The sequence below is a fragment of the Hyaena hyaena genome, unplaced genomic scaffold (genome assembly GCF_003009895.1).
Source record: "Hyaena hyaena isolate Hyena2069 unplaced genomic scaffold, ASM300989v1 scaffold_248, whole genome shotgun sequence".
Taxonomy (NCBI): Eukaryota; Metazoa; Chordata; class Mammalia; order Carnivora; family Hyaenidae; genus Hyaena; species Hyaena hyaena.
In genome coordinates this window covers 536270-560739 of record NW_024080881.1, presented here as the reverse complement: position 1 = coordinate 560739, position 24470 = coordinate 536270, and the positions used below count along the sequence as shown (strand labels likewise).

Genomic DNA, 24470 nt, shown 5'->3' with positions numbered 1-24470 from the left:
TATTTATGTATTTTTAAATAGGTAGCCCTGGTCTGTGGCGCGCTATTTTTTAAAAACACAAAAGAGATACAATGAAAAGTCACCTATCTAGGTCTCAGTTACTCATGAACCTTTCTGGAAAGACTTAAGCAGCTCAGTATGATTTCTTCTTCCTTTTTTATACCTGTGGTAACATATTCCACATACCTTTCTGCTCTTACCCTTTTAAAATACGACTAGGACAGCTTTCCATTATCACTGCCTCCCTCTTTTTTTTTTTTTTTTAATTTATTTTTGTTTTTTTATAGCTAGCGGTGTTTCATTGTATGGGCTTCCCACACCCCTGTTCATTAACCTGATTAGATCCCTTTGGATGTAAATGTGTTTCTATTACTTTCATATTATAGACAACACTGCAATAAATATTCTTGTGCAATAAATATTAGGCCGTTCAGGTGTCCCATGGGAATTTCAGAAATTCCTGGAAGCGGCATTGCTGGGTCAGGGTGGCCGTGTTTGTTCTTGTTTGTCAAAATTGCTTGCCCTTCTGGGCCGAAGCTTCTGAGATAGGTCAGTTTGGCCTCTTTAAGCCATTCTGTGGGTAAGTGGAAGAGGCATGGGTGCCCCAGGATGTTCAGGTAACTGGCTCGTAGCCAAGTGAGGGTCAGAGGTCAAGGTGACAACCAAAACCATGCGCTCCAGAATGGCGAGGGACTGGCCATGTTTCTGTGGCACGTCCAGCGCCTGGTCATTGCCTGGTGCAGAGGCCCTCAGACGTGCTTTCTGAGTGAAGGGATGGGCCTGAGGGGGCAAAGAGGGGGTCCTGCAGGCTGCCTTCTTGACCAGACCAGCTCACCGAGCTGTTTTGTCCCCACATATAGCAAGCCCCAAGTCTGCCTGCATCGCTATTGAGAGCATGGAAAATGCCGTAATAACACAAAACACAACACAGATGAACCTCAGAGATCGAATACTGAATTAAAACAGCAAATCCCATGAAACTACCCACAGCGTGATAGCATTTTCTAAAGCTCAAAACCCAAAACCATTTGTTGTCTAGTGATACATGCACGAGTGATAAAACTATCCAGATCGGGGAAGAAAAAGTACAAAGGTCACGATGCTGGTCTCTGAGAGGAGAGGAGACGGGGGTGGGATGAGGAAGGACCCCAGGAATTTGCAAGGGTTTTGGTAAAATCTTGGTCCTCAGGTTGGGTGATGGGCTCACAGGCGTTCAACGTATGTCAGTTCTTTTTGTATGTTTCAAATACTGTGGAGGGACATGTAAGTTTAAACGTACAAATAATCTCTAGAAAAATAAGACCCTGTAATGACTTCAGAAACCAAAAGCCAAGATAATCCTTCTCTATAGTATGAAACCAGTGTTGTGAGTAGAATTACAGGCAGATGCCTCTGTCTTTCTCTAGTTTCCTCTATTGTTTGTTAAAATATCTTTATTGAGAAGCATCTGGCTGGCTCTTGAGTTGAAAGAGCATGCAACTCTTCATCTCAGGGTCATGAGTTCGAGCTCTATGTTGGGTATAGGGATTACGTAAATAAACTTAAACTAAAAAGCTTTATTGAGGGATAATTGGTACCCCATACACTGCATATACTGAAACTGTACTATTTGATGATGACATATGTATACACCATCACCATGATCAAGATAACATCCATCCTGTCCCTCAGTTTCCCTGCTCCTTTGCAATCATGCCCTCCTGCTCCTCATAGTAGCCTCTGAGCCGCTCTCTGTCACTATAGATGAATGTGCATTTTTCAGAATTGAAATAAATAGAATCGTGCAGTATGCCCTCCTCTTCGCCTTTCACTAAGCAAATTGGTTTATGACTCACATGTTGCATGTATAATCGTTGTTTTTTTTCATTGCCGAGTAGTACTCCATCTAATAGGTATACCACAATTTGCTTGGCTAGTCACCTGTTGGACATTTGGGCTTTTTCCAGCTCTGGACTATTACAAAATAAAACTGCTATGAACACTAATGTATGTTTCTGTGTGTGGACATAAACTTTCATTTCTCTTGGATAAATACTTCGGAGTGAAAGGGCTGGAGCATGTGGGAAGTGCAGTTGAGCTTTTCTTTTTTTCTTTCTAAATTTATTTCTAGGAGGGGGAGAGAGAGAGAGAGAGAGAGAGAGAGGGACAGCATGAGCAGGGGAGGGTCAGAGAGAGAGGGAGATACAGACTCTGAAATAGGCTCCAGGCTCTGAGCTGGCAGTCAGCACAGAGCCCGACACAGGGCTCGAACCCACGAACTGCGAGAGCATGACCTGAGCGAAAGTTGGACGCCTAACCGACTAAGCCACCCAGGCGCCCCGCAGTTGAGCTTTTTAAGGAACTGCCCAACTCTTTTCCAAAGTGGTTATACCATTTTACATCCCTGCCAGCAAGGTAGGGGAATTCTAACCCTTTCATGTCCTTGATGACACTTGGTGTGTGGTTGGTTTAGCCAAAGAGATATGTCGTGGAATCTCTTCGTGGTTTTAATTTACTTTTTTTTCATGATTGTTGCCGAGCATCTTTTTCTGTTCTTATTTACCATCTATACGACTTCTTTGCAGAAGAGTCTGTTTGGCGGTGGCTGGCTGGCCAAGAGGTAGAGCACGCAGCTGGTGATCTCGGGGTTGTGAGTGTGTGCCCCACGTTGGGTGCAGAGATTACTTAAAATTTTTAAGAAGAGAAGGAAAAAAAAAAAGAAGAGTCTGATCATCTCTTTGGTTCCGTTTTAAAAAGTAGGGTCTTCTTGTTGTGTCTTGAGAGTCTGGATATAAGTCCTTTATCAGGTACATGATTTGCACATACCTGTTAAATGCTATTATCTCTTAAAAAAAAATTTTTTTTACATTTTATTTATTTTTGAGAGACAGCATGAGCACGAGCAGGGGAGGGGCAGAGAGAGAGAGAGAGAGATGCAGCATGCAAACCAGGCTCCAGGCTCTAGGGTGCGATGTAGGACTCAAACTTACCAACTGCGAAATTGTGACCTGAGCCAAAGTTGGCCGCTTGACTGACTGAGCCACCCAGGTGCCCTATTATAATCTGTACCTAAAGTCACAAATCTCACTACCTATCTCCCACTAATTCAAATTAGCTTTAACAGGAAGTGGTAAATAGGGGCTCAGTCAGTTAAGCATCCCACTTCAGCTCAGGTCATGTTCTTGTGGTCTAGGATTTCTGAGCCCCTGACAGCTCAGAGCCTGGAGCCTGCTTTGGATTCTGTGTCTCCCTCTCTCTGCTCTCCCCCCGCCCCGAAAAATAAATAAAAATTGTTTTAAATAAAAACAAAAAAAAAATTAGGCGGTTGTAAATAAACATGATTTTGCAGGAAAAAATATGAAAGGTCTTGGTGCGGAGTGGGTGCTCACTCCATGCTAGATAGCGTTATTCCTAATGCAGGTAATGGAATCACAGGTGGGGCTCTCCAAAGGGTGGACGCAGAGGCAAACAACCATGGATTTGCTACTTCCAGCGTCAGCTAGCTACATGGTACTACCAACCAGTCTTGCCAGGGGCTGGGGTTTCTGAACTATCAGATGTAGATTTAAAAGACGGAAAATGCCAGAGATTAGTAGGAAGGGCCGAAACTTTTTTTTAAATGTTATTTCTGAGAGAGAGAGAGAGTGCGCACATGCACACAAGCTGGGGAGGGGCAGAGAGAGAGAGAGCAGCAGACACAAATCCGAAGCAGGCTCCAGGCTCTGAGCTGTCAGCACAGAGCCCGACGTGGGGCTCAAACTCACAAACTGGGAGATCATGACCTGAGCTGAAGTCAGCCGCCTAACCAACTGAGCCACCCAGGCACCCAGGTGACACTCGGGACCTTGCAGATTCCAACACCAATTCTCTGACACCCACCAATGTCTTCCAAGTCCATTCAATTCCGACATGAACTACTCTGAGTTGGTGAAGACGCCACGGGTTAAGGAATTCAGCCTCAAGTCCTGGTGCCTGCAATTTCCGGGTTCCCACAAACCCCCTTCAGGTTCAACAATTTGCCAGCATGACTCACAGAACTTAGGAAAGCACTACATTTATGACTGCTGTTTTACTACAGAGGATACAAGTGAACAGCTAGATGAAGACATGCGGCAAGGTCTGGAACAGTCCTGAACCCAGGAGCTGATTTATGTCCCTATGGAGTCAGGGTATCTACCACCCTTCTGTCATATCAGTATGTTCACCAACTCCGCCCTCCAAACCTCATTGTTCAGGGTTTCTGAGGTTTTCTTACATAGGCATGATTGATGAAATCATGGGCCATGTGATTGAATGCAGTCTCCAGGCCCTCTCTCTTCTCCAGAGGTGGGACTGAGAGCTGGGTGGTTTTTCTGACCAGCCAGCATCCTGAAGCTATCTCAGGGCTCTCAGGGCTGGCAATGAGTCACCTGTGAACTTAAACTCGGGTATGGTCCAAAGGGGCTTGTTACTCATATCATTCAGGAGATCCTAAAGGTTTTTGGAGCTCTGTGCCAGGATCTTGGGACAAAGACAAGATAACATATTTTTTTTTAATTGTACTGCACCCTCGTATAAAATCAGGAGACATCTCTGTCCGAAATCTGTGTGTCGTTCTTGTCTCTGCAGACCAGGGAGTTCCTATTCAAACCTACGGTGCTCTCTGATCTCACTGGATCAGCACAGTGCAGACAAAGAAACTGAGGTATGGAGAGACTAAATTACTTCCCACTTGCCTGCTGGTGGATGGCTGGTCTGGCTCTGTAAGACTCCAAACTGTCTCCAAACTGGGAAGAATCAGCCTGCTGGTCCTTGGGCCACAAAGTGGCATGGACTGCATTCCAATCCCGTTCTGACCGAACAGGAGTCTTGGATCAGGAAACCACACTGGTAGATTTGGGGTAGTTATCCTCTCTGTGTCTCCATTTTCTCATCTATAAATTGGAGATGAGAACCATCTCCGAAGGTGGTTGTGAGAATGAAATGAACTGCTATATGTAAGGAACCCAGAACAGAGCCTGGAGTAGCCAACATCCGAACTTAGTTCTTCACTCGTCCGTGGAGCACTTCTAAAAATTAATCATATACTTGGCCATAAAGAAAACTATCCTTTTTTGGGGCGCCTGGGTGGCTTAGTCGGTTAAGCGTCCGACTTTCGCTTAGGTCATGATCTTGCGGTTTGTGGGTTCGAGCCCCGCGTCGGGCTCTGTGCTGACTGCCAGCTCAGAGCCTGGAGCCTGTTTCAGATTCTGTGTCTCCCTCTCTCTCTGACCCTCCCCTGCTCACGCTGTCTCTCTCTCTCTCTCTCCTAGAAATTAAAAAAAAAAAAAAAAAGTGAATAAATGTTAAAAAAAATATTTAAAAAAAAAAGTATCCTTTTTTGAAGAGATTTTAAAGGCCACATTCTGCAAAAATAAAAATTAATAAAGACCACCAAAACATTTTAACTTGGACTTTAAAAACACTCTCACGAGAATCCTGGATAAAAGAAGAAATTCAACGGAAACAACTAAAGAGGAGTGCAGGTACTGACCCATCACACAGAGCCTTTGCTGTTATCAGAAGGGCAGCAGCACTATTTGTATTAACAGTACATTTTCAGTTGTGCGGTTTTTTTTTTCCTTTACTAGACTATGATTTTCTGGAAAGCAGGTACTGAGTTTCATTTACTTCCGCTATCCACCAAGCTGTTTTGCAGTCAGTAACTGCTCACACACTGAACTCTTTCCTCCTCCAGAGAATATGTTGTATTAACTGAATGAATTAACTTTTACTTCGTTTTCAAACATGACATAAACATACAAAAATTTTTTTGAATGTTTATTTTTGAGAGACAGAGAGAGTAGGGTCATAGAGACAGGGAGACACAGAATCCGAAACAACCTCCAGGCTCTGAGCTGTTAGCACCGAGCGGGATGGGGCTTGAACTCATGAACCGGGAGATCATGGCCTGAGAGGGAGTCATGTGGGAAACCAACTGAGCAATCCAGGTGCACCCCCTCTAATTAACTTCGAAGACTTCTTTGCATATAAGTTCTACTTCATGTGCGGCAAGTTTATTTTCCTAGCGTATTATTGTCTGCCGACTTTTATTTTACAGTTCTAATTTCTTTGGTGGTCATCTTTTATTACTCTGAGTTTCTTGTCTTCCTAAAAGTCTCTATAGGGGGCTCTGATAGTGTCCTACATTGTGTTCCGTGTCTGTTTTATTGTCTAATTCAGCACTCTCTACGCTTTATTAGCTAAATTTTTGCCTTACGGAATCTACCTACATAAGGGGAAATCAATTCCCAGTCTTTTCCTGTTGCACTAATCTGTCTTTCCTATAACACTACATAGTTTTATTATGCTGGTTTTTATACTGTTTGTATCGTCTGAAATGCAAGTTCCTCCTCCGCCTCGTTTACAAGTTTCCCCGCTATTTTCATTTCATAATTTTATGATTTTAGGGTGATGTAATCAACCCCCCCAACCCAGTTGAGACTCTAATGGAAATGCAACGTGTTTGTAAAATAATTTTGAAATGGACATTATATTGCTTTTCGCCTCAGATTATGTGTTCTTCTGTCGGCTCAGATATTGCATTTAATCTTTCAAAAAAACTGTCTTATCGCTTCTTTCTTAAGAAAACAGGAAGTCCCTTTTTACCTGCGGCTCCTCAACGGATCCTGTTTACCGGCGCGCGCCGGCCCCTCCCCTGTCCCCCAGTTCCGGGTTACCATGGGAATCGAGAATTGACGTCACCTAGGCTTCCGCGCCGGACCCCAGGGTCGACCATGAAGCAAAGGGCGGAGAGGCCACTTTGTCCCAGCTGCGCATGCGCGCTCCTGCTCCACTCCACCCCCGCCGTGAATCTCGTTCAGCAGCGGCTTTACCCCCGCGACCTCTCGCTTAATCCCAGCGAAACTGCTCCCCGGGGGAGGGGAGTAGAAAAAGAATCGAACAAGCGACAGCCAATCCCATGACACTACGACGCAACTGAGAATGATTGACTCAATCAACTTCAGCCAATGAGAAAGCTCTTGGCTCTCACGTCACAGAGTTTGCCCCACCCTACCCCCCTCCTTTCTGGACTCCGAGCTCAGTTCGCGCAGTAACAAATGAAGTGCGCGCTGCGACACCTCCTAGCTCGCCAGGCTCGTCCGCCATTTCTTCGCCAGGCCTAACGGTCCGGCCAATCCCAGCGTGCATCGAGAAGGGCTAAGGCTCCGCCAATCGGAGGCCGCCGATTCCGACCCCCTTGCCTCGGCTCGGCCCAATCCAGGCCTCGGACCCGTCGCCCCCGGCCCGCCCCCGCGGCGCCCTCTCTCCTCCCTCTTTGTGCGTCTCGCGCCGCCGCCGCCCGCCGCGTGAGAGGACGGGTTCCGCGCGCTCCGCGGCAGCGCAGTCGGGTCCCCTCCCCCCGGAAGGTTCGCGAAGAAGCCGCCGCCGCCTAAAAGGAGCCGCCGGTGCCGGTCCCCGGGGGCACCATGGCGACCGGAGCGAACGCCACGCCGCTGGGTAAGCTGGGCCCCCCCGGCCTCCCCCCCCTTTCCGGGCCCAAGGGGGGCTTCGAGCCGGGGCCTCCGCCTGCTTCCGGGCTTGGGGCGGCGGGGCTGCTGGTGCCCGGGCCGCCGCCGCCACCCCCGCCCGTGGGCTCGGTGGGGGCCCTGACCGCGGCCTTCCCCTTCGCGGCGCTGCCGCCGCCGCCCCCGCCGCCGCCCCCGCCTCCCCAGCAGCCGCCGCCGCCGCCGCCTCCTCCCCCTCCGCCGCCGCTCTACCAGCGCGTGTCGCCGCCGCAGTTGCCGCCACCCCAGCCGCCGCGTCAGGACCAGCAGCAGCCGGGCCCGGCCGGCGGCGGAGGAGGTGAGTCGGGCCGAGAGAGCGCGAGAGGCGTCGCGCGGACGGGCCCGGCCGCCTGAGGGGCGCGCGGCGGCGGCGACGGCGGCTGCACGCGGCAGGGGCGCGCGCGCGCACGGGGAGGCCCCGGGCGGAGGCGCCACGGGGCGCGCAGCCCGGTTCTCGGGCCCCGAGTGCGCACGCGCGCCGGAGGGGGCGGGGAGGGCGAAGGGTCGCTGTGCGCAGGCGCAGTGTGGTGGCCGCGCTTCGCGGCCGGACCGAAATCTGGCGGGGCGGGTGGGGACCTGGGTGGTTCTCTAGCCCCTGGTAGAGGAGAAGGGCGTGGGGCGGGTTGATTTGGCGGACAGGGTGGTGGGTGTGCGTGTTAGGACACCATGAAAGGGTCAGTTGATGACGTGGAGCGCCTCCTTCCTGGTTGTAGGGCAGTCCAAAAGGCAGAAAAATGGCAAGACAAGCTTCTTTCTGCATCAAGGCAAGGTTTTCATTACAGTGAAAGAAAGGTTGGAAGTCCTCAGGGTGTGGTTGGGGCCGAAGCCCTTTTTGGAAGGAGAGAAATTTTTCCTGATCTCCGTGCATTTATTATCTGGTAATGCCTCCCCTTAGTCGTTGGGGCTTTGCTCCCTGGACCTGCATTCCCTGGCAGGTAGATCTGACTTGTGAGTCTCACCGGTGTAGGGAATTCTGCAAGTTGTATCTGAGGAGGAGGGTTTGGTTGCTGTTGTACAGCTTGTTCTTGGCTGAATTTTTGGTACATCCCGTACTGTATGCCTAATTGGTCCGGACGATTGAACACTTAACTTTGCCAAACGGATGAAGAAAAAAGTAATCTTGTTGGAAAATGGGGCTTTTTCACTTAGTAAATGGTAGGTTTAGTTGGAAAAGTGACTGGTCGGGAGGGGGGAAGAACCAGCAGTTTCCTTAGTAGTACTGCACGAACCTGATCCTTCAGTATATTCTGTCTCCTTTGGGGCTTTTAAGGCGTCCACAGGTGGCGTAGGTCTGAAGCTTTTGACACTTAAGACGTATATTCGTTCATTTACGTACTTCATGGTTTCTTGGGACACATTCTAAACGTGAAACCTTAACCTTTTTGGACTCAGGTCCCCTTGTAGTGGCTACATGTCTCTGACTTCTCTCTGGTTTGTCTTTAATTTTTGACATTTACAAAATGTCTTAGGTCAAGCTCTCAGGCTTCCCGCAGTCTGTGGAGGTTGTATGTAGTGTCATAAGTGTCTTGATCTGCCTGTTTGTAGTTCGACAGTTTATATTTGCATTTGATGGACTTTATCCGCCTTTAGACTTCCCAAGTAAGAAGCGGAAGAGGAGTCGCTGGAACCAAGATACGATGGAACAGAAGACGGTGATTCCGGGAATGCCTACGGTTATCCCCCCTGGACTTACTCGGGAACAAGAAAGAGCTTATATAGGTAAATACACGTTCTGCACCCAAATGCGTTTTCAGATTGTCACAATTTATTCTGAGCAACATTCTATGTGTTGTCAGTTTGAGACCTTAAAGTCTTGTTCTTTTAAGATGAGGTGTCAGCAGGTGTGTATTCTTAACTTTGACATAACATCAGTTTTTGCTGTGTAAGTCCTGCGTTTGCAGCTCCTTGTTTTGGTCTGTCTGTAACAGCAGTGTTCTCCATGAGTGCCAGGAAGGTAGAGGGATCCACCTTAGGAGTGAGGGCAGTCCCCGGTCCAGCACCCCACCTGCCCTTTTCAGCTCCTGTTCATTGTCAGTTGTGAGGGGAGTGTCTTCTGCCTCTCTGGACACGGCCCAGTGGAGAACACTGCAGGTATTATAAACTAAGTACCTTTTTCACAGCATGGCTTTTCACCATAATTTCATATTCCTCCCTCCCCTTCAAATGTGGTCTTTTACTTTTTTATAGGTACTTTCTGAAAAGAAAAAAAATTTAATTTAATCAAAGGCTGTCTCTGAAAGTGTTCACAGTGCACCCCTTTTTACCATTTTGTTGAATCTAACCTTTCCTTCAGCATCTTTTCTGGTTTGGTCTTGGAGAGCTGTCTTAAAACGAGGGCTCTTGTACTATTTACCATCAAAGAACTCTGCTGGGAAAGGGGTGCTACTTGGATATGGAAGGAGGTGATAGGGTGAAAGATCTTAATTGTGGGGAAATTGCAAGAATTAACAATGACTGTCCACAATGTAAATGAGGTTAATCTCAAAATTACCTTTTTTTAAACACAAGGTTTTTAATGCAAGTTTCACCTTTATTCATGTATCTGCAGCTGTTTCTGAAAAGTTCACTTCAGAATATATCTTACTAACCAAATAAACATCCCCTTTGGAGTAAATTAGGGCAAAAGCTGCCTAGGCCAATGAGGCTGGGCCCTTCACAAATACAAGCTTCAAGCCTGGCATGTGTTACCCTTGAGGATCTTAATCTCACGTTTTTTAAATGCTGAGCGTTTTGGGGTGTTGGAATTGTTTATCTTGTTCTCACAGTACTAATATTTCTTCTTTCCCCACTGTTCCAATCTACTGCCACCCACCCCCTCATCTCCTATATTAGATCGGTCTGGGTCTTTACAACCTTGTGAAATGTCCCTAGTGGGATGACATCCCAAGAACACAAACAGTCTTAGAAAATGGGAAAAGCAAACTTATTCTCTATATCTCTTCAGTTCTCTTCTGTGTAGGGAGTTAATGCACTGAGCCCGAAGGACTGTTTACAGCTATAATCAAAGTGGATAGAGTCAAAGCTGAGGCCAGTGTAGATCTCAGCTCCAAGGAAGATCCCAAACTTCCGGTTTAATTGCCAGCTATTTCCTTAGATCAGACCCCACATCCCTACAGTAGTTAGGACTGCCTGCCCCCATGAGGGGGACTTTCACTTGAGTTCTTGAGCTTAATACTTGCCCGTCAAGTCAGAACTTTCCTGGCATAAAAGGGCTTAGGGGTCCTGAGATCTTACTCATCTTCTGTCTCTCCTAGTACACGCTGCTTTGTACAGTTGCCCCCAAGTATCTTCTCTTGATAGGAAGGTGGATTTTCACATCTGGAATTGGGAGTGGGTATATGGTATAGCTTTGTGGGGTGTATTTAAAACTAGGAGAGCTTGGGCTAGACCTGTACTAGTCCTGTTTGGGAGCCAACTTAACGTTAACCCAGCCTAGTTAATAACTTGCCCTTGTTAGAGATGCCTGCTCACAACTCTCAGATGCTACAAAGGTAAGAAACAGGTGGCTATTCAGCACGCTGAAGAAAACGATCTTGCTCTGCAGTTCCCATTATCTTGAGAAATCAGCCGGGTAACATTTCCCTGGAGTCACTGAACTTTTGTGAAACCCTCCTCTCTCTTTCACATACAGCCTCATTTGTCAAGGTCTGAGGGCCACACACATTCTCCTTGACCCACACTTCTGTTTTCTACACTCCTACTTTTACTCCCCTCACAAGGAGCAAGTCTGAAAACAGACTTGTTAACTTCTCACGGTTTACTGGTTTACTAACGTATATGAAGATTTGAACAAAAGCAACAGGTACTAGGAGATCCTTATTAGTACGGATCGGGTTGTACAAAAAGAGTATGTATGATAAACTTTTTTATGAGGTATTGAATTGGTTATTAAATGTCTTATTTGAGGAATTTTGAATCGTATCAATGAAAATGATCTTTGCTCAACTGGTATTTTTCCTTGTCCCATGTGAATTGGATTTCATTTTGGGCTATGCTTAATACTTATTATACACAAACTCTCAAGAGTCTTGCCCTCCAAGTAATTTGGTCGGGAACAGGGTATTGATGATAACATAGTGCTTTGTTCTGGGTGCCACTTGGTGGGGAGGGAGAGGCGGAACACCGAACCATTGCTTTGATGTTGGCCTTAGTGAACAGTCTATACTGCTAACCCCTCTTCCAACAAACTGTTTGCTTCCTTAAGTGATAACCATTTTGAAGTGAAAAATACCTATAGATGTAAATGGACTCCTGCCGATAGGTGGTTGGGGGTTTTTGCCTCAAAGTGTTCACTGATCAGTCGTCCCTTTCAAAGTCTCCGAGTTCTTCATGCTTGTTGTTGAGATTTGAGATGTTTTTTGGTAACATTGTCTTTTTTCCATCCTTTTTTTTTCTTTCCTAACCTGGTTTCTTCCAGTGCAACTGCAGATAGAAGACCTGACTCGTAAACTGCGCACAGGAGACCTGGGCATCCCCCCTAACCCTGAGGACAGGTTGGGAAACAGTTTTAACCAGCTGACAGTAACGCTTTTACCTTTTTCTCAATACGTTTTACTGGTGGCAACATAATGTGTCAGTTCAAAGAAATCCTAGTAAGACGACTGATAATACTCTTGATTATTGGGCCTAGGGTTTAATTAGCAATCTATGTGGTTAGTCATCAGTTAGAAAATTGGAGTGAAACTTAATTGCTAGCAGAGTCAAAAGTTACGGGAAAATGGACAACTGGTTTGCAATTGGTAAGCGTGTAGGTTTTCACCTGATTTACTCACCCTCGCTAGGGTCAGGGAGGTGTGGCCCGTTCACCAGCCTTCACAGTAACCGCTTGGGTGGAAAGCCAAGGGTATAGAGTTTTTCTCACAGGTACACGGTGCAGGGATTAAGACTATTTTTAAGCATTACTGGGTTTGAGCAGACCAGAAGCCCAATCTGGTTAACTCACTGCTGCAGTCCTCCTTGTGGTTTTGAGATGGTTTTAAAATAGCTGAGATTTCTAACCACCTTCCTTCACTGCCAGTGAATTTTCAGCCTTGGCCATTGCCTGGGGGTATTGGGAGGGGCCAGAACATTTCTCACCTATTTGGGAAAGGCTAGCCGCCAACCCTAAATCACCTTTATTATTATTTTTTTTTTAAGAGTGGGGTCTTCAAACAGCTGTGGTCATGTCATTTCAGTTTATCATTTCTCTCAGCTTTGAAGAGTCTGAGGGAAATGAACTTTTTAACCAGTAATTTTACTGGCTGGTTGAACTTAAAGCCACTAAAGTCCGGTCCATCTACCAAAAGGGCAGTGTGCCTCCCTCTCGGTGAAATTTCTTAGTGAACGCATCACAGTTGAAAGCACTTTAAGAATTAGTGTTTTTGGCTTTTATTACCCAATTAATGGCTCATTAAATCAGGAAGATGATATAATGGTTTTAGAAGCCACTCGCTTATGCATCTTTCTGCTGCCATTTGTCAGGGAACAAATTAGTTTCTCCATGTGTTCTCTAACTTTACGTGATTAAATTTATTATTTTTTACCTGTAGATTTTGGTTGGAAGGTTGTGTTTTATATTTTTTGGTGTTGTTTTTCCACCCCCCCTCCCACCCCCCAGATTTGCATTGTAGGTTGTAGACCACAACTGTTGAGTGCTTTTTTTTTTTTTTGGGCCTTTTTCTGTTTAGTAATATGTCTAACAGGTTACCAGGCAATTCCTCAAAAGGTTGAATTTTTAACAAACCTTTGCTTTCTGGAGAACTGGGATTAGAGTTTAGTTCATCTATATGATGCCTATTCGAAGTGAAGAAGTCGGGCCATTCTGACCTAGAATATTAGCTATTTATTGCCTTTTACATTCACAATTTGGGAAGAGGTTAAACTGTTGGGAGGCTTTTAAATGACCAATTTGGTACTGGTAAAACTTGTTCTGTTGATTAGCCAGAAATGCTTAAATTCTAGACAGCTGTGGGGTGGGACTTAGAAATGTCAAGCATGTTAGAAATCCAACCAGAGCAGAGTTTTCTCCTCCCTTGTATTCAGTTTGAAAGAGGGCCTAATGCCTCATTGGTTTTGCTTTTGAGCCCAGGTTGGAGGAAATTGCATGAGTTTCTTACCTTAATAAGGTTATTTCTTAAGAAGGTGTATTCTCAACATTAAGCCACTTTCTGCTATTTTGATGTTGCTTAAGTTGCACAGTTAAAAATGTTTTTAAGATCTTTTATAGACTTAAATGTATAAGCTGATAGTCTAATGAGCTGGGGTATGTTTGCTTTTGTTCACTATCATTGGATTGTGTCAACAGTTTATATAAATGCTAGAAACGGAGGTGTCATTTAGCCGTCATTAGCCATGAACAAACCTGACCTTTTATTCCATCGTGTGTGTAATGTGGTATGACATGGTTCCCTTTAGGCTGAAGACAGTGGGAGCAGCCGAGTTCAGTCCTTGCTCTCCAACTAGACAAGGTTCTCTCAACTAAACCAAGGGTATAGGAGTCTTGACTACTTTCAGGATGTTTTTTTTAATAACCTGATCCACATGATCTCTTCCCTTCTTGCAGCTGCTACTAAATTTTCATTCAGAATATCAAGCTATGGTCCTTTTTGTAATCTCAACTCAGAATTCTAGGAGCGTAACGTCTCTTTTTTTTTATTACCGCAAATTCCAGCTGTGGTAAACTGACCATTTTATCATTACTATTTTTTACTTGTAGCAACAGCATTTTACTCCTTAAAAAAATGAGAGAGAGAAAATCTGCTTTCTGGACTTGTAAACTCTGGTGGAGAATCCTAGGTTTTCCCCTTGCCGTTTGCAGGTCCAGACCCTAGACAAGTACTTGACCAAATCTGCATTCGCAGCCTCTAGCAGAAGCTGCTTTAGCACTTTAACGTTTTTCTCTACCCAGACTCCCCAACCTCGAACAGCCAGAAAACAGGTTGGCTCCTGGGCCTTGGACACAGCCAGCCAGGCCATTGAAGGAAAAGCAGAGACGAAGCCTTGAACCATCTCTCTCCATTGTGGGGCCAAGTAGCTGCAGCAGCCTTGAGTCCCAGTCGCATTGGGTTAAAGAGCTCGTACTTAGTACTCTGCGGTAGGGGTGCAGACACTCTTCCTGATAGGGCGCGAGCTCTGCAAGAGTCCACATTTTACCTAAACTTGGGGTTTCCGTGGTTCATAGAGTTGTAATACTGTACAGTTTTTTTTTTAAACGAAAAATCCATACTTGGCAAGAAGACTCCAGAAGATGATACTGTCCTTGCCATTTACAGTCAAGAGATTATCCCCCAGAAGGACAGACATTTTTCTTCTCAACAATTAGAAACCAGACCGTTTTTTTTTTCCTTTCTCACACACACCCCAATCCTAATGCTAAGCCAGCTCTCATCTCCCCAATCCACACGATCTTGAATAGCACACGTTATGGTCGGTTCCTCCGAAGAGTGTTGTGTTAGGGTCTGAGAGGCAGAGGGGCTGGGGAAGACTAATTTTAGCCCGTGTGGGATGAGAAAAGTGAAGGCAGAGCAGTAACGGGGCTCTGTTTCCCACAGGTCCCCTTCCCCTGAGCCCATCTACAATAGCGAGGGGAAGCGGCTTAACACCCGTGAGTTCCGTACCCGCAAAAAGCTTGAAGAGGAGCGGCACAACCTCATCACAGAAATGGTTGCCCTCAACCCTGATTTCAAGCCGCCTGCAGATTACAAGTAAGCAGAGGGGCTGGGTGGTCCAGGATGAGGACACCTGTGATCTGGGAGAGCTGTTCCGGTACTCACATATCCTCTCGGTTCTAGAAGAGCTGTGCCTTGTTTTTGTCCTCTCTCAGAAACATGCAAAGTCCATGAGTCTTTTCTTTCTTAGACCTCCAGCAACACGGGTGAGCGATAAAGTAATGATTCCGCAAGATGAGTATCCAGAAATCAATTTCGTGGGGCTGCTGATTGGGCCCAGGTGAGTAAGTGCGGTCCTGCAGCACAGCGCATCATTCCTGAGAACTTGAGAGAGAGAGGTCTGTCCGAGGCCCCGTTCGGTGCCATTGATGGCTTCCCTTCCTGTTTTTGGTGGGAGTTCGTGCCTTTCTGTGAGAAAATCTCTTCTAACTTCTGCATTTTACTGCAGAGAAGTCCGATCTTGGGGCTTGTTTGCTGTGGCTGCCCTTAATTGGGGTCATGGAGCTTTTGGTGGGAAAATCCGTGCACTCACACTTTCCTGCCGGCATGATCAGCCTGCTCTGTCTCTTCTGGCGTGTGTCCTTGCCTGGCAAATAATACAAAAACTGTCTTCTTTCTGCTTCTGATAGAGGGAACACCTTGAAGAACATAGAGAAGGAGTGTAATGCCAAGATTATGATCCGGGGAAAGGGGTCTGTCAAAGAAGGGAAGGTTGGTCGCAAAGATGGCCAGATGTTGCCTGGAGAAGATGAGCCGCTTCACGCCCTAGTTACCGCCAACACCATGGAGAATGTGAAGAAAGCCGTGGAACAGGTGAGGCGGCCGGAAATGCAGCGTTTTGCTAGAAGTCATACGGTGGCCTCGGTGCTCCCCTAACTGTGTCCGTTTCATCTCCGCTAGATCAGAAACATCCTGAAGCAGGGTATTGAGACCCCTGAGGACCAGAATGATCTACGGAAGATGCAGCTTCGGGAATTGGCCCGCTTGAATGGGACCCTTCGGGAAGATGATAACAGGTGTGTCATCAGTTTGAAGGGAGAGTGTGCGCAGACCTAAAGCACCTGTGGGAGAAGGGAGCTTGACCCTAGCTCTTGATGACTTTTTCCCCCCTCCTTCCTCGACAGGATCCTAAGACCCTGGCAGAGCTCAGAGACCCGCAGCATCACCAATACCACAGTGTGCACCAAGTGTGGGGGGGCTGGCCACATTGCTTCTGATTGTAAATTCCAAAGGTGAGCGGCTGGAGTTGGAGCTTCTTTGTAGCCTGTGGTGTGCAAGGCTTTTTTTTTTTTTTGTTAGCATGTTGTTGGTGGGTTACTGTTAGTTACTCGTTACTCTTCGGACCTGAGAGAAGCTTCCTTTCTGTGAATGTGGTCCGTGATGGTGTGATGTTAAAAGCCCAGAATGATTAGAAGCAGCTTGTGCAGAACATCTGTATCTTGTGGCTCATCGTGAGTTCAGGAACATTGGAAACTTCCACTGTGGGTATACATGTTTTTACTGTGGCTCAGTGTTAGCTATTTTTTGCTGCTAAGCAGTCTGGATTCTTGACCGGTTTTGAACCAGCCCTTGATAGCATTGTTTTTCTACTTTTTTCTCCTGTGGAAAATGTGGCAAGTGCTCTAGTCTTGCATATGTTCTTTCCCTCAAACTGGGAATGTAGGATTTGATGCAAGCAAGTTTGCTTTTTGGAAGAGCCTGTGCTCTCCTGGCTCCCGTGGCTGGCATGGTCATGTGCTCTCGGTCATCTCTGTTGTGGCAGAGATCCACGTGGTGATCCCAGAGGCAGAGCGGGGCACAGAACTGAAAATTTGATGAGACTCTTTTGAGGAAGGATGGTTGGATTCCTCAAAACCGTCAATTTCTCAGAAAGTAAAACTTTCCTAATAATGAGGTGTTTTTCCTTTTCTCTCTATTCCCTACTCCACCTTCAGGCCCGGTGACCCCCAGTCAGCTCAGGATAAAGCCCGGATGGATAAAGAGTACTTGTCCCTCATGGCTGAGCTGGGCGAAGCGCCTGTGCCAGCATCTGTGGGCTCCACCTCTGGGCCCGCTGCCACGCCCCTGGCCAGCGCACCTCGGCCTGCCGCTCCCGCCAACAACCCGCCTCCCCCGGTGAGTTTCCGGGGCTGGTTCTTGTGGCCTGGCCCCCATTCTCTTCCTCAGAGACCGGGGCGCTATGGCCAGATGCTCTGGGTAGAGCAGGTGGACAGACATGGCTGGCAACATTGTTCTTCCGGATGTCAGGATGTTCGGGGATCTCTCACTTGGGGAAGATCCTGTCCTTGTGTTTTGGTCCTCTTGGCAGAGCCGAAAGAACAGTGTTGCCACCAGGGGGAGCAAGCAGGGACGTTGGCGGGAAATGCTCTCACATAGTCTCTCATGTCCACCACCCAGAGCCGCCCACCCTGGATGAATTCCGGCCCTTCGGAGAGTCGGCCCTACCACGGCATGCACGGAGGTGGTCCCGGTGGGCCCGGAGGTGGCCCCCACAGCTTCCCACACCCATTACCCAGCCTGACAGGTGGGCATGGTGGACATCCCATGCAGCACAACCCTAATGGACCCCCACCCCCTTGGATGCAGCCGCCACCACCACCGATGAACCAGGGCCCCCACCCACCTGGGCATCATGGCCCTCCTCCAATGGGTAAGTAAGTGTCAGACCAGAAATCTTGGGGCTTTGGGAGCAGCAAGGGTTACATCAGGTTGCCGCGAGCTGGAAGCAGCCCTCGGAGTGGCTGGGCATTGCACCAGGTCTCCTGCCAAGGCTTGGGCTCCAGGAGGAGCACGACTTCATTCTGGTTCAGGAAGTGTTTTCTGCGTGGGGTAGACAGAGCCCCGCTTCTTCAAGGCAAGGTTCTAGAACTGTTGCTACGAGGGTAGTGATTGCAGGCTGTATGACTGAAAGTGCTGTCGGTGGGGAGATCTTCTCTGGCTAGTTCCAATGTCCTGCTAAGTCCCTGCTCTTTCCTTCCATCAAGATCAGTACCTGGGAAGTACGCCTGTGGGCTCTGGGGTCTATCGCCTGCATCAAGGAAAAGGTAATGCAGCCCGTCCCTTGCTCGCTTTGGGGGTCTGCCCTGTCCTGGGCCTTAGGGGTCTCTGTCCTAAGTCTCTCCTCCCCTGAGGCCTCACCGTCAACTTCACCTCCCTGCAGGTATGATGCCGCCGCCGCCTATGGGCATGATGCCGCCGCCGCCGCCGCCTCCCAGTGGGCAGCCCCCGCCCCCTCCCTCTGGTCCTCTTCCCCCATGGCAGCAGCAGCAGCAGCAGCCTCCGCCACCCCCTCCGCCCAGCAGCAGTATGGCTTCCAGTACCCCCTTGCCATGGCAGCAAAGTGAGTGGAATATTTGGGCCTTTGGGGGTGGGTGGGATGGGGAGGTGGTCACATGGGCAGGCGGACGCCCTGGGAAGAGACGCTGGTCTCTGCTGGGGACGTAAACAGAAAGGGCCTCGTGGCCCATCCTGGGGATCTTGGGGAAGAGAACTGGTGTTTGGCGTGGTTGTGTCTAGGGAGAGGTTTTGGGGGACCTGGAGGGAACCTCCCAGCGTAGGGAGGGTACCAGAAATGCAGGCTTGCAGCCGGCTGCGTGAGCAGCCAGCCAGTGGCTGGCCAGAGCCCGTGCGTCAGGCCGGGGTGGGGAAGGAGGGTGCTTGCATGCTGTGGAGAGGGATGTGATTGGGGCCTGAGCGACTGCAGGGATGGGACCGGGCTGCGGGGAGAGTAGCTGTGGCCTTGAGGTTGAATGTGCCGTTCGGTGGTGGCGGCGGATGGGCGGAGGGATGTCAGAGCCGGTTCTTGTGTCTGGTACCTTTCCCTCAGCCCCTCCAGGGGCATTGGTGACAAAGGGCTTACTCTGTTAAGCCCAGAGACCTCGAGGCTGACCCCAGGGTAGTCCTGCCCACCCCTCCACTCCCCATCACCAGGACAGCCCCGCCCGCCCGCCCCCCACCACCGTACCGCATGCCAAGCAAGGAGCAGGCGCCCCTCGCCCCCCCATCCCAAGGCAGCAGCCGCAGAGAGCCGCGGTGTGCCCCCGCGCGTGTGACCTTGGGCTTCTTTACCACCCCAGATACGACGACTACCACCACGAGCGCTGGCACAGGGTCCATCCCGCCATGGCAACAGCAGCAGGCGGCTGCCGCAGCTTCTCCAGGAGCCCCTCAGATGCAAGGCAACCCCACTATGGTGCCCCTGCCCCCCGGGGTCCAGCCGCCTCTGCCGCCCGGGGCCCCTCCCCCTCCGCCGCCTCCGCCGCCTGGTTCCGCCGGCATGATGTATGCCCCGCCCCCTCCTCCTCCGCCTCCCATGGACCCTTCTAACTTTGTCACCATGATGGGCATGGGGGTGGCGGGCATGCCGCCCTTCGGGATGCCTCCAGCTCCCCCACCGCCTCCACCACAGAACTAGACTCGGTTTTTTTAAGAAAATATATATTATATATAGAGAGAATTGGTCTCGTTTAAACACACGCCGAACCTCACCATATGGAGCCAGACATTGGGATGCACGCATGTGATTGGTGTGCACGCATGTGTGTGTGTGCACGCACCGGGCTGGGCCAAGCGACCGAGGACTCGCTTGGGAACGGGCAGGTGGTAGTAGGGGCGCCAGCTTGGGCTCTCCTGGCGCCCTGTAGCATCGAGTGTCTTCTTTGTCTTCTTTCTCTCCTCACCCAACTCCCTTTGCCTCTCCCCAAACCGGGCCGCCAGGATCCCTCCCCGCGGCGGCGATGGCCCGAGCCATGAGAGTGAGGACTTTCCGCGCCCATTGGTGACCCTTCCAGGCAGACAGCCTCAGCAGCGCCCCTGGTGGACAGGATGGTTCGGCAAAGCAGCCTGAGTTATTTTTGTGGACGGAATCGGAACACGCTGGCTCCATATCGTGACATTTTTATTAATTTTTTTCTTTTTCCTTTGTTATTTCCTGATCTCTCCCTTTCTTCAGACTCCGTCCAAGGAGATGCTCTTCCCCGATCTTCTGCTGCAATTAGATTCCTTTCCTTTTTCTCCATTCCTTGTTCTTCTCTTCCCAAGGAGAGGAGGGAGCAAATGGTTTTAGGTGCAAGCTTTGGCCATTGATGTCAGGCTAGTTGCGGGGGTGGGGGGAGAAGTCTTTTGGTTCTAAAATTCTCAAGGTTGCCATGACCACCCCAGAGACTTTTTTTTTTCTTCTGTAGTGTGAGATTTTCGTCTTTGCCACCTTTGTAGAGAAGTGGGTTAATTTCCAGGTTCGGGGCCAGCACCTGTCCTGGCACCCGTGCCGGCCGTGGGTGGGGCCACCCAGGCCGCCCTGGAGAGTCCTTGCCATGCTCCCTGAGCGGCTAAGCGGCCTCAGATGCCATTTGTTCCTCTCCTTCCTGGAAGGTTTCCTTTTAAATTTTATTTTAATCCCAAACGTCTGAATGTTTTGCAGTGTCTGAGGGTTTGAGCCCCTTGTTTTTCGTTCTACTTCCTTTTTTCTCCCTTCCCTCTTCATGGAGTGATTATGTTGACAATAATGTATAATGCGCGTTCTCTTCACTGGTTTATCTGCAGAAATTTCTCTGGGCTTTTTTTCGGTGTATGATTCAACACTGCGTTAAAGGGGGGTGTTCCATTGAATAAAAGAGCAGTGTGGTTTTTCTGGGTCTGTGTCTTCATTTTCTTCTCTCTTAACCACTCCCCCCACCTCTAACAGCAACACCGAAGTGACTTCCTACCTCCGTCAGCTCCTGGCCCCAGTCGCCCGCTCTCCCTGGGGACAGCTGGGACATTAATTACAGAGCCTCCCACCTGTGTCCCCGTGTGTGGCTTTGCTGGTGGAAGCCTGCGTGGGTGGGTGGCCCCACATCTCTCTCTGTTGGCTGGTTAACAGCTGAGACCCAGGTCTTCGCACCTCCTCTCCACCCCCATTGCCCCTCATCCCCATGGTCCCTGTGTTTCCCTGGGGCTTGGACCCCACCCCCAACCCCCCATCTGATGAGCTCTGGTTGCTGGAAGCTGCCACCTGACCAAGGCCCCAGGCCTAGGGAGGCAGCAGCACTAAAGGTCAAGCCAACTAATCCTGCCTGTGAGGCACAGAGCAGCTAAAATTAAAACCGCCAAGTGGCTTTTTCTTTCTCTGCTGGTGACTAGCTTGCAGGCCGCCAGTGCCACAGGCGGTAGGGCTGGGGGGGCAAGAGCAAGGGCCACATCTGTGCTTTTTTGTAAGCACTTCCTTGCAGAGGGTCTCGGACTGTTCTTCCACATGTGAGGCAGTGAGTGGTGCCTGTCCTGGCACCAGAAAAGATCCGTGTCAGGGCTGCACGAGGAGGCGGTGAGGTCCTTGCCCCGGCGGCTACTCCGGTTGCTGGCCTGCACCATCCCTAGGGAGACCCTGATTGAGCCCGCCCCTTCCCAGCTGCCTTTCCTTTGGAGGAGGTTAAGGGACAACCAGCCCCTGGCCAGGGGGGACAACTCTGGCCTGGGCTGTTTTCCACCTTCAAGTTGGGCCTGCTCAGCGCCTTCTGTGTGAAGCACAACCGGTTTTGTGTGCCGCATCCGGGATGTCTGTACCCCTTTGCCACGGGCCTGCGGGGTTAAGAAACCTCAGAAGCAAGGCAAGTTCGGTGGGCTTCTCTAACCAGGCCCTAAAACTACAGAGAAGGCTCTTCTCTTTGTCCTTAACTGGCGGAATGGGGGCAGGGCCTGGGGCCTAGCAACCCTCTTTGACCTTGGCTTCACCTCATTGCTTCCCCCACAAGCCCGGTTTCCCTGGTGGGCTCATTGGGCGGTTAATTAGCTCTTTGAAGCTCTGGAAGAGGCAAAGTGGCGCTATGTGGGTTTTAGAAATAAAATCAATAAATGACTTAACCACAGCTCCGCTATCTCCTCCATCTCTCTCCCCTGGGGCCAGCTCCCTCCCTGCGCCTGCTGGGCAGCTTTTGGCAGCTTTTGTTAGGGTTCTGGAGAGTAGCAAAGTGGCTAAGGCCCGGCTGGAGCCTCTCTCCAAGGAGCTCGGGTCTAAATGGAACAGAGACAGGAAAGCTTGGCCTTCAGAAGTGTCGCGAGCGACCTGCCTTTGAGACAGAGTCGGGAGAGGGAGACGCTTTGCCACCCGCCCTGGGACCTGAAGCGTGGAGGGAAAGCCCTTTGCCCGAGCCTTTCTGCCCTGTCACCTCGGCTCTGGCTCCCTGCCCCCTCAGCTTGCTTGGTGAAAGGAATACCGGTTATGAAAGGTCAGTGTTCGCTCTGGAGAAACCCAAGATTGGTCCAGAGAAGGAGACAGGATTTCTGGTTAGAAACCTAGTTAGACATAAACAACCTGGAGTAATTCGGGTAGGTCAAGTGCTTCCAGGGTTCAAGATCGTTCTGCACACGCAGCACTGGGTGGGGAATGAGAGATTGGAAAGGGCATGGGGACGCAAGTAGGTCAGCCTGAGCCTTCAAGGTGTCCTCGTGCTGGGCTGGGGTGGCATCACTCCTGGAAGAAAAGCCTGGAAACTGTTTGAGTGGGGGCCGTTGACAACGAAGACCAAAGAGACCCACCAAAGGATATAAGAGAAATCACTCCAAAGTCATTTCTGGACGCCTGGCTGGCTCAGTCCATAGAGCGTGAGACTCTTGATCTCAAGGTCGTGAGTTTAAGCCCAATGTGGGCATGGAGCCTACTTTAGAATAAAACAAGGGTTTAAAAAAAAGTAATTTCTCTGGGGGCACCTTGCTGGCTCGGTAGAGTATGTGACCCTTAATCTCAGGGTCATGAGTTCAAGCCCCACATTGGGCACAGAGCCTACTTTTAAAAAGTAATTTGTTTCGGGGTGCCTGGGTGGCTCAGTCGGTTGAGCGTCCGACTTTGGCTCGGGTCATGATCTCACAGTTTGTGGGTTCGAGCCCCGCGTCGGCTCTGTGCTGACAGCTCAGAGCCTGGAGCCTGCTTCACGTTCTGTTGTCTCCCTCTCTGACCCTCCCCTGCTCACGCTGTCTCTCTCTCTCTCAAATAAAAAACATAAAAAAAAAAAAAAAGTAATTTGTTTCCTAGTAGAAACGGCACAAGTCCCAGTTGAGCAAGTGGCGTGAGCACAGAAGGGCGAGCACAGCGCGGACACATGGTGGGGGGCGGGGGGCAGCACCAGGGCCAGCCAGCTGGACGCGCACTGGGTTCATTTGGGGAGCAAGGTGAGAATTTGGGAATGGTTGGGAGCAGGCCCCTGGCGGCAGGGAAATAAACTTGTAAGCAGTTAGGGGTCAGGGCAGAGGTGTGTGTGGCCAGGGTTCCATCACGACTTGGGTGACTGCACAGGTGACGGTCATCTTTCCTCAGGGGAACCCACCAACCAGCCTTCTGGGCTCTACTCTGAAGAGCAGCCTTTTGTAAGTCCGGCCCAGCGGCCCAAGACGTTAGCCAAACCCGGAGAGACCCGACCCACTGGAGACAAAACCTCTGGATCCAGGGTGGGTGACAGCCACTACCCCCCCTCCACCCACCCCCCCCAACAGAGGCACAGCTCTGTGGGCGGGGCTGAGGATGGGAGCCTCTAAGGAAGTTTGTATTCCCACCATATCCATGTGGGCACATTTTGGTGTTTTCCTGATCTTTCTCACTATGAAGCATAGCAGCTAGCGGGGCAGGGGAGAGGAGTGTGCGGGATTGGAAAACTTGGGGTTAGAGCCCACCCCAAGCTCGTGATTCCAGGGCCAGGTCTGCTGTGGCTCAGGAGGTCCTCGGAAACCGCTCGGCTTTCCCCAGGCCAGGCTCTCAGTAACGTCCTGCAGCCGTCCAGGCCTCTGTGACCTGCTTCCCTAGCCCTCAGACCAGAACACCGGGTTCTTTCTCCACCAGCCCGCTGCCCGGGAGGCCCAGGCAGCCTTTGAAATTGCACAAAGCCCTGGGCTCCTTTTGCTCAAAGAACAAAGCAGGATCCAAAAGGCGGCCTCCCTAGGAGTAGGAGGCAGCAGCTGGAGGAGGCAGGAATTAATATTCTTATTTGAGAGTATAAATTGGATGAAGGCATTCAAGGCTCAGAATAGTAAAGCAACCAGCCTAAGGTCACACAGCAAATCAGTGCTGGGGCCAGGGCGTGAGCAGTGGATTGGGGACAGCCAGAGCCTCCAAGGGAAGGTCCTGTAGCTACCAGGACATGAAGTCGAGTAACTGGCAGAAAGTTCCTGGTGCAGAGGCTCCCGCTTTACAGGTGAGGTCACAGCTGGGAACCTTGGCCCCCTGAGTCCCTGTCCAGTATTGTGGCCCCAGATGGGAGGCATGAGTGGGAGGAGGTCTCCAATCACCTGGCCGGTGCCTCACAGACCCAATACCACTGGCCAATGTTATGAGTGGGTGGGGGTGCTGGTTTCT

The 24470-nt window shown here is 49.8% G+C and overlaps 1 protein-coding gene across 12 annotated transcripts; it reads left to right on the top strand.

Annotated features, from left to right (window-relative positions):
* Window positions 1–7043: 7043 nt before the first annotated feature.
* SF1 (splicing factor 1) lies at window positions 7044–20782 on the top strand. 12 transcript variants are annotated; one of them, XM_039244713.1, is made up of 14 exons: window positions 7045–7803; window positions 9096–9224; window positions 11923–11998; window positions 15035–15187; window positions 15342–15431; window positions 15781–15964; window positions 16052–16167; window positions 16276–16383; window positions 17086–17266; window positions 17528–17801; window positions 18136–18195; window positions 18312–18491; window positions 19228–19432; window positions 19868–20782. In XM_039244713.1, exons 1-14 carry the CDS (start codon window positions 7428–7430, stop codon window positions 19995–19997), a joined length of 2262 nt encoding a protein of 753 aa, XP_039100644.1. In that variant the 5' UTR covers window positions 7045–7427; the 3' UTR covers window positions 19998–20782. The 12 variants fall into 12 exon arrangements, with proteins under 12 accessions (XP_039100643.1, XP_039100644.1, XP_039100645.1 ...); XM_039244720.1 differs by having other exon boundaries at window positions 7046–7458; window positions 17528–17805; window positions 19868–19987; XM_039244717.1 differs by having other exon boundaries at window positions 7047–7458.
* The last annotated feature ends 3688 nt before the right edge of the window (window positions 20783–24470 follow it).

Coding starts and splice junctions, on each gene's coding strand:
- SF1 (XM_039244712.1), top strand. CDS start 7,428: ATGGCGACCGGAGCGAACGCCACGCCGCTGGGTAAGCTGGGCCCCCCC. Junction 15,188..15,341: donor AAGCCGCCTGCAGATTACAA/GTAAGCAGAGGG, acceptor TTTCTTTCTTAG/ACCTCCAGCAACACGGGTGA. Junction 16,168..16,275: donor CTTCGGGAAGATGATAACAG/GTGTGTCATCAG, acceptor CTTCCTCGACAG/GATCCTAAGACCCTGGCAGA.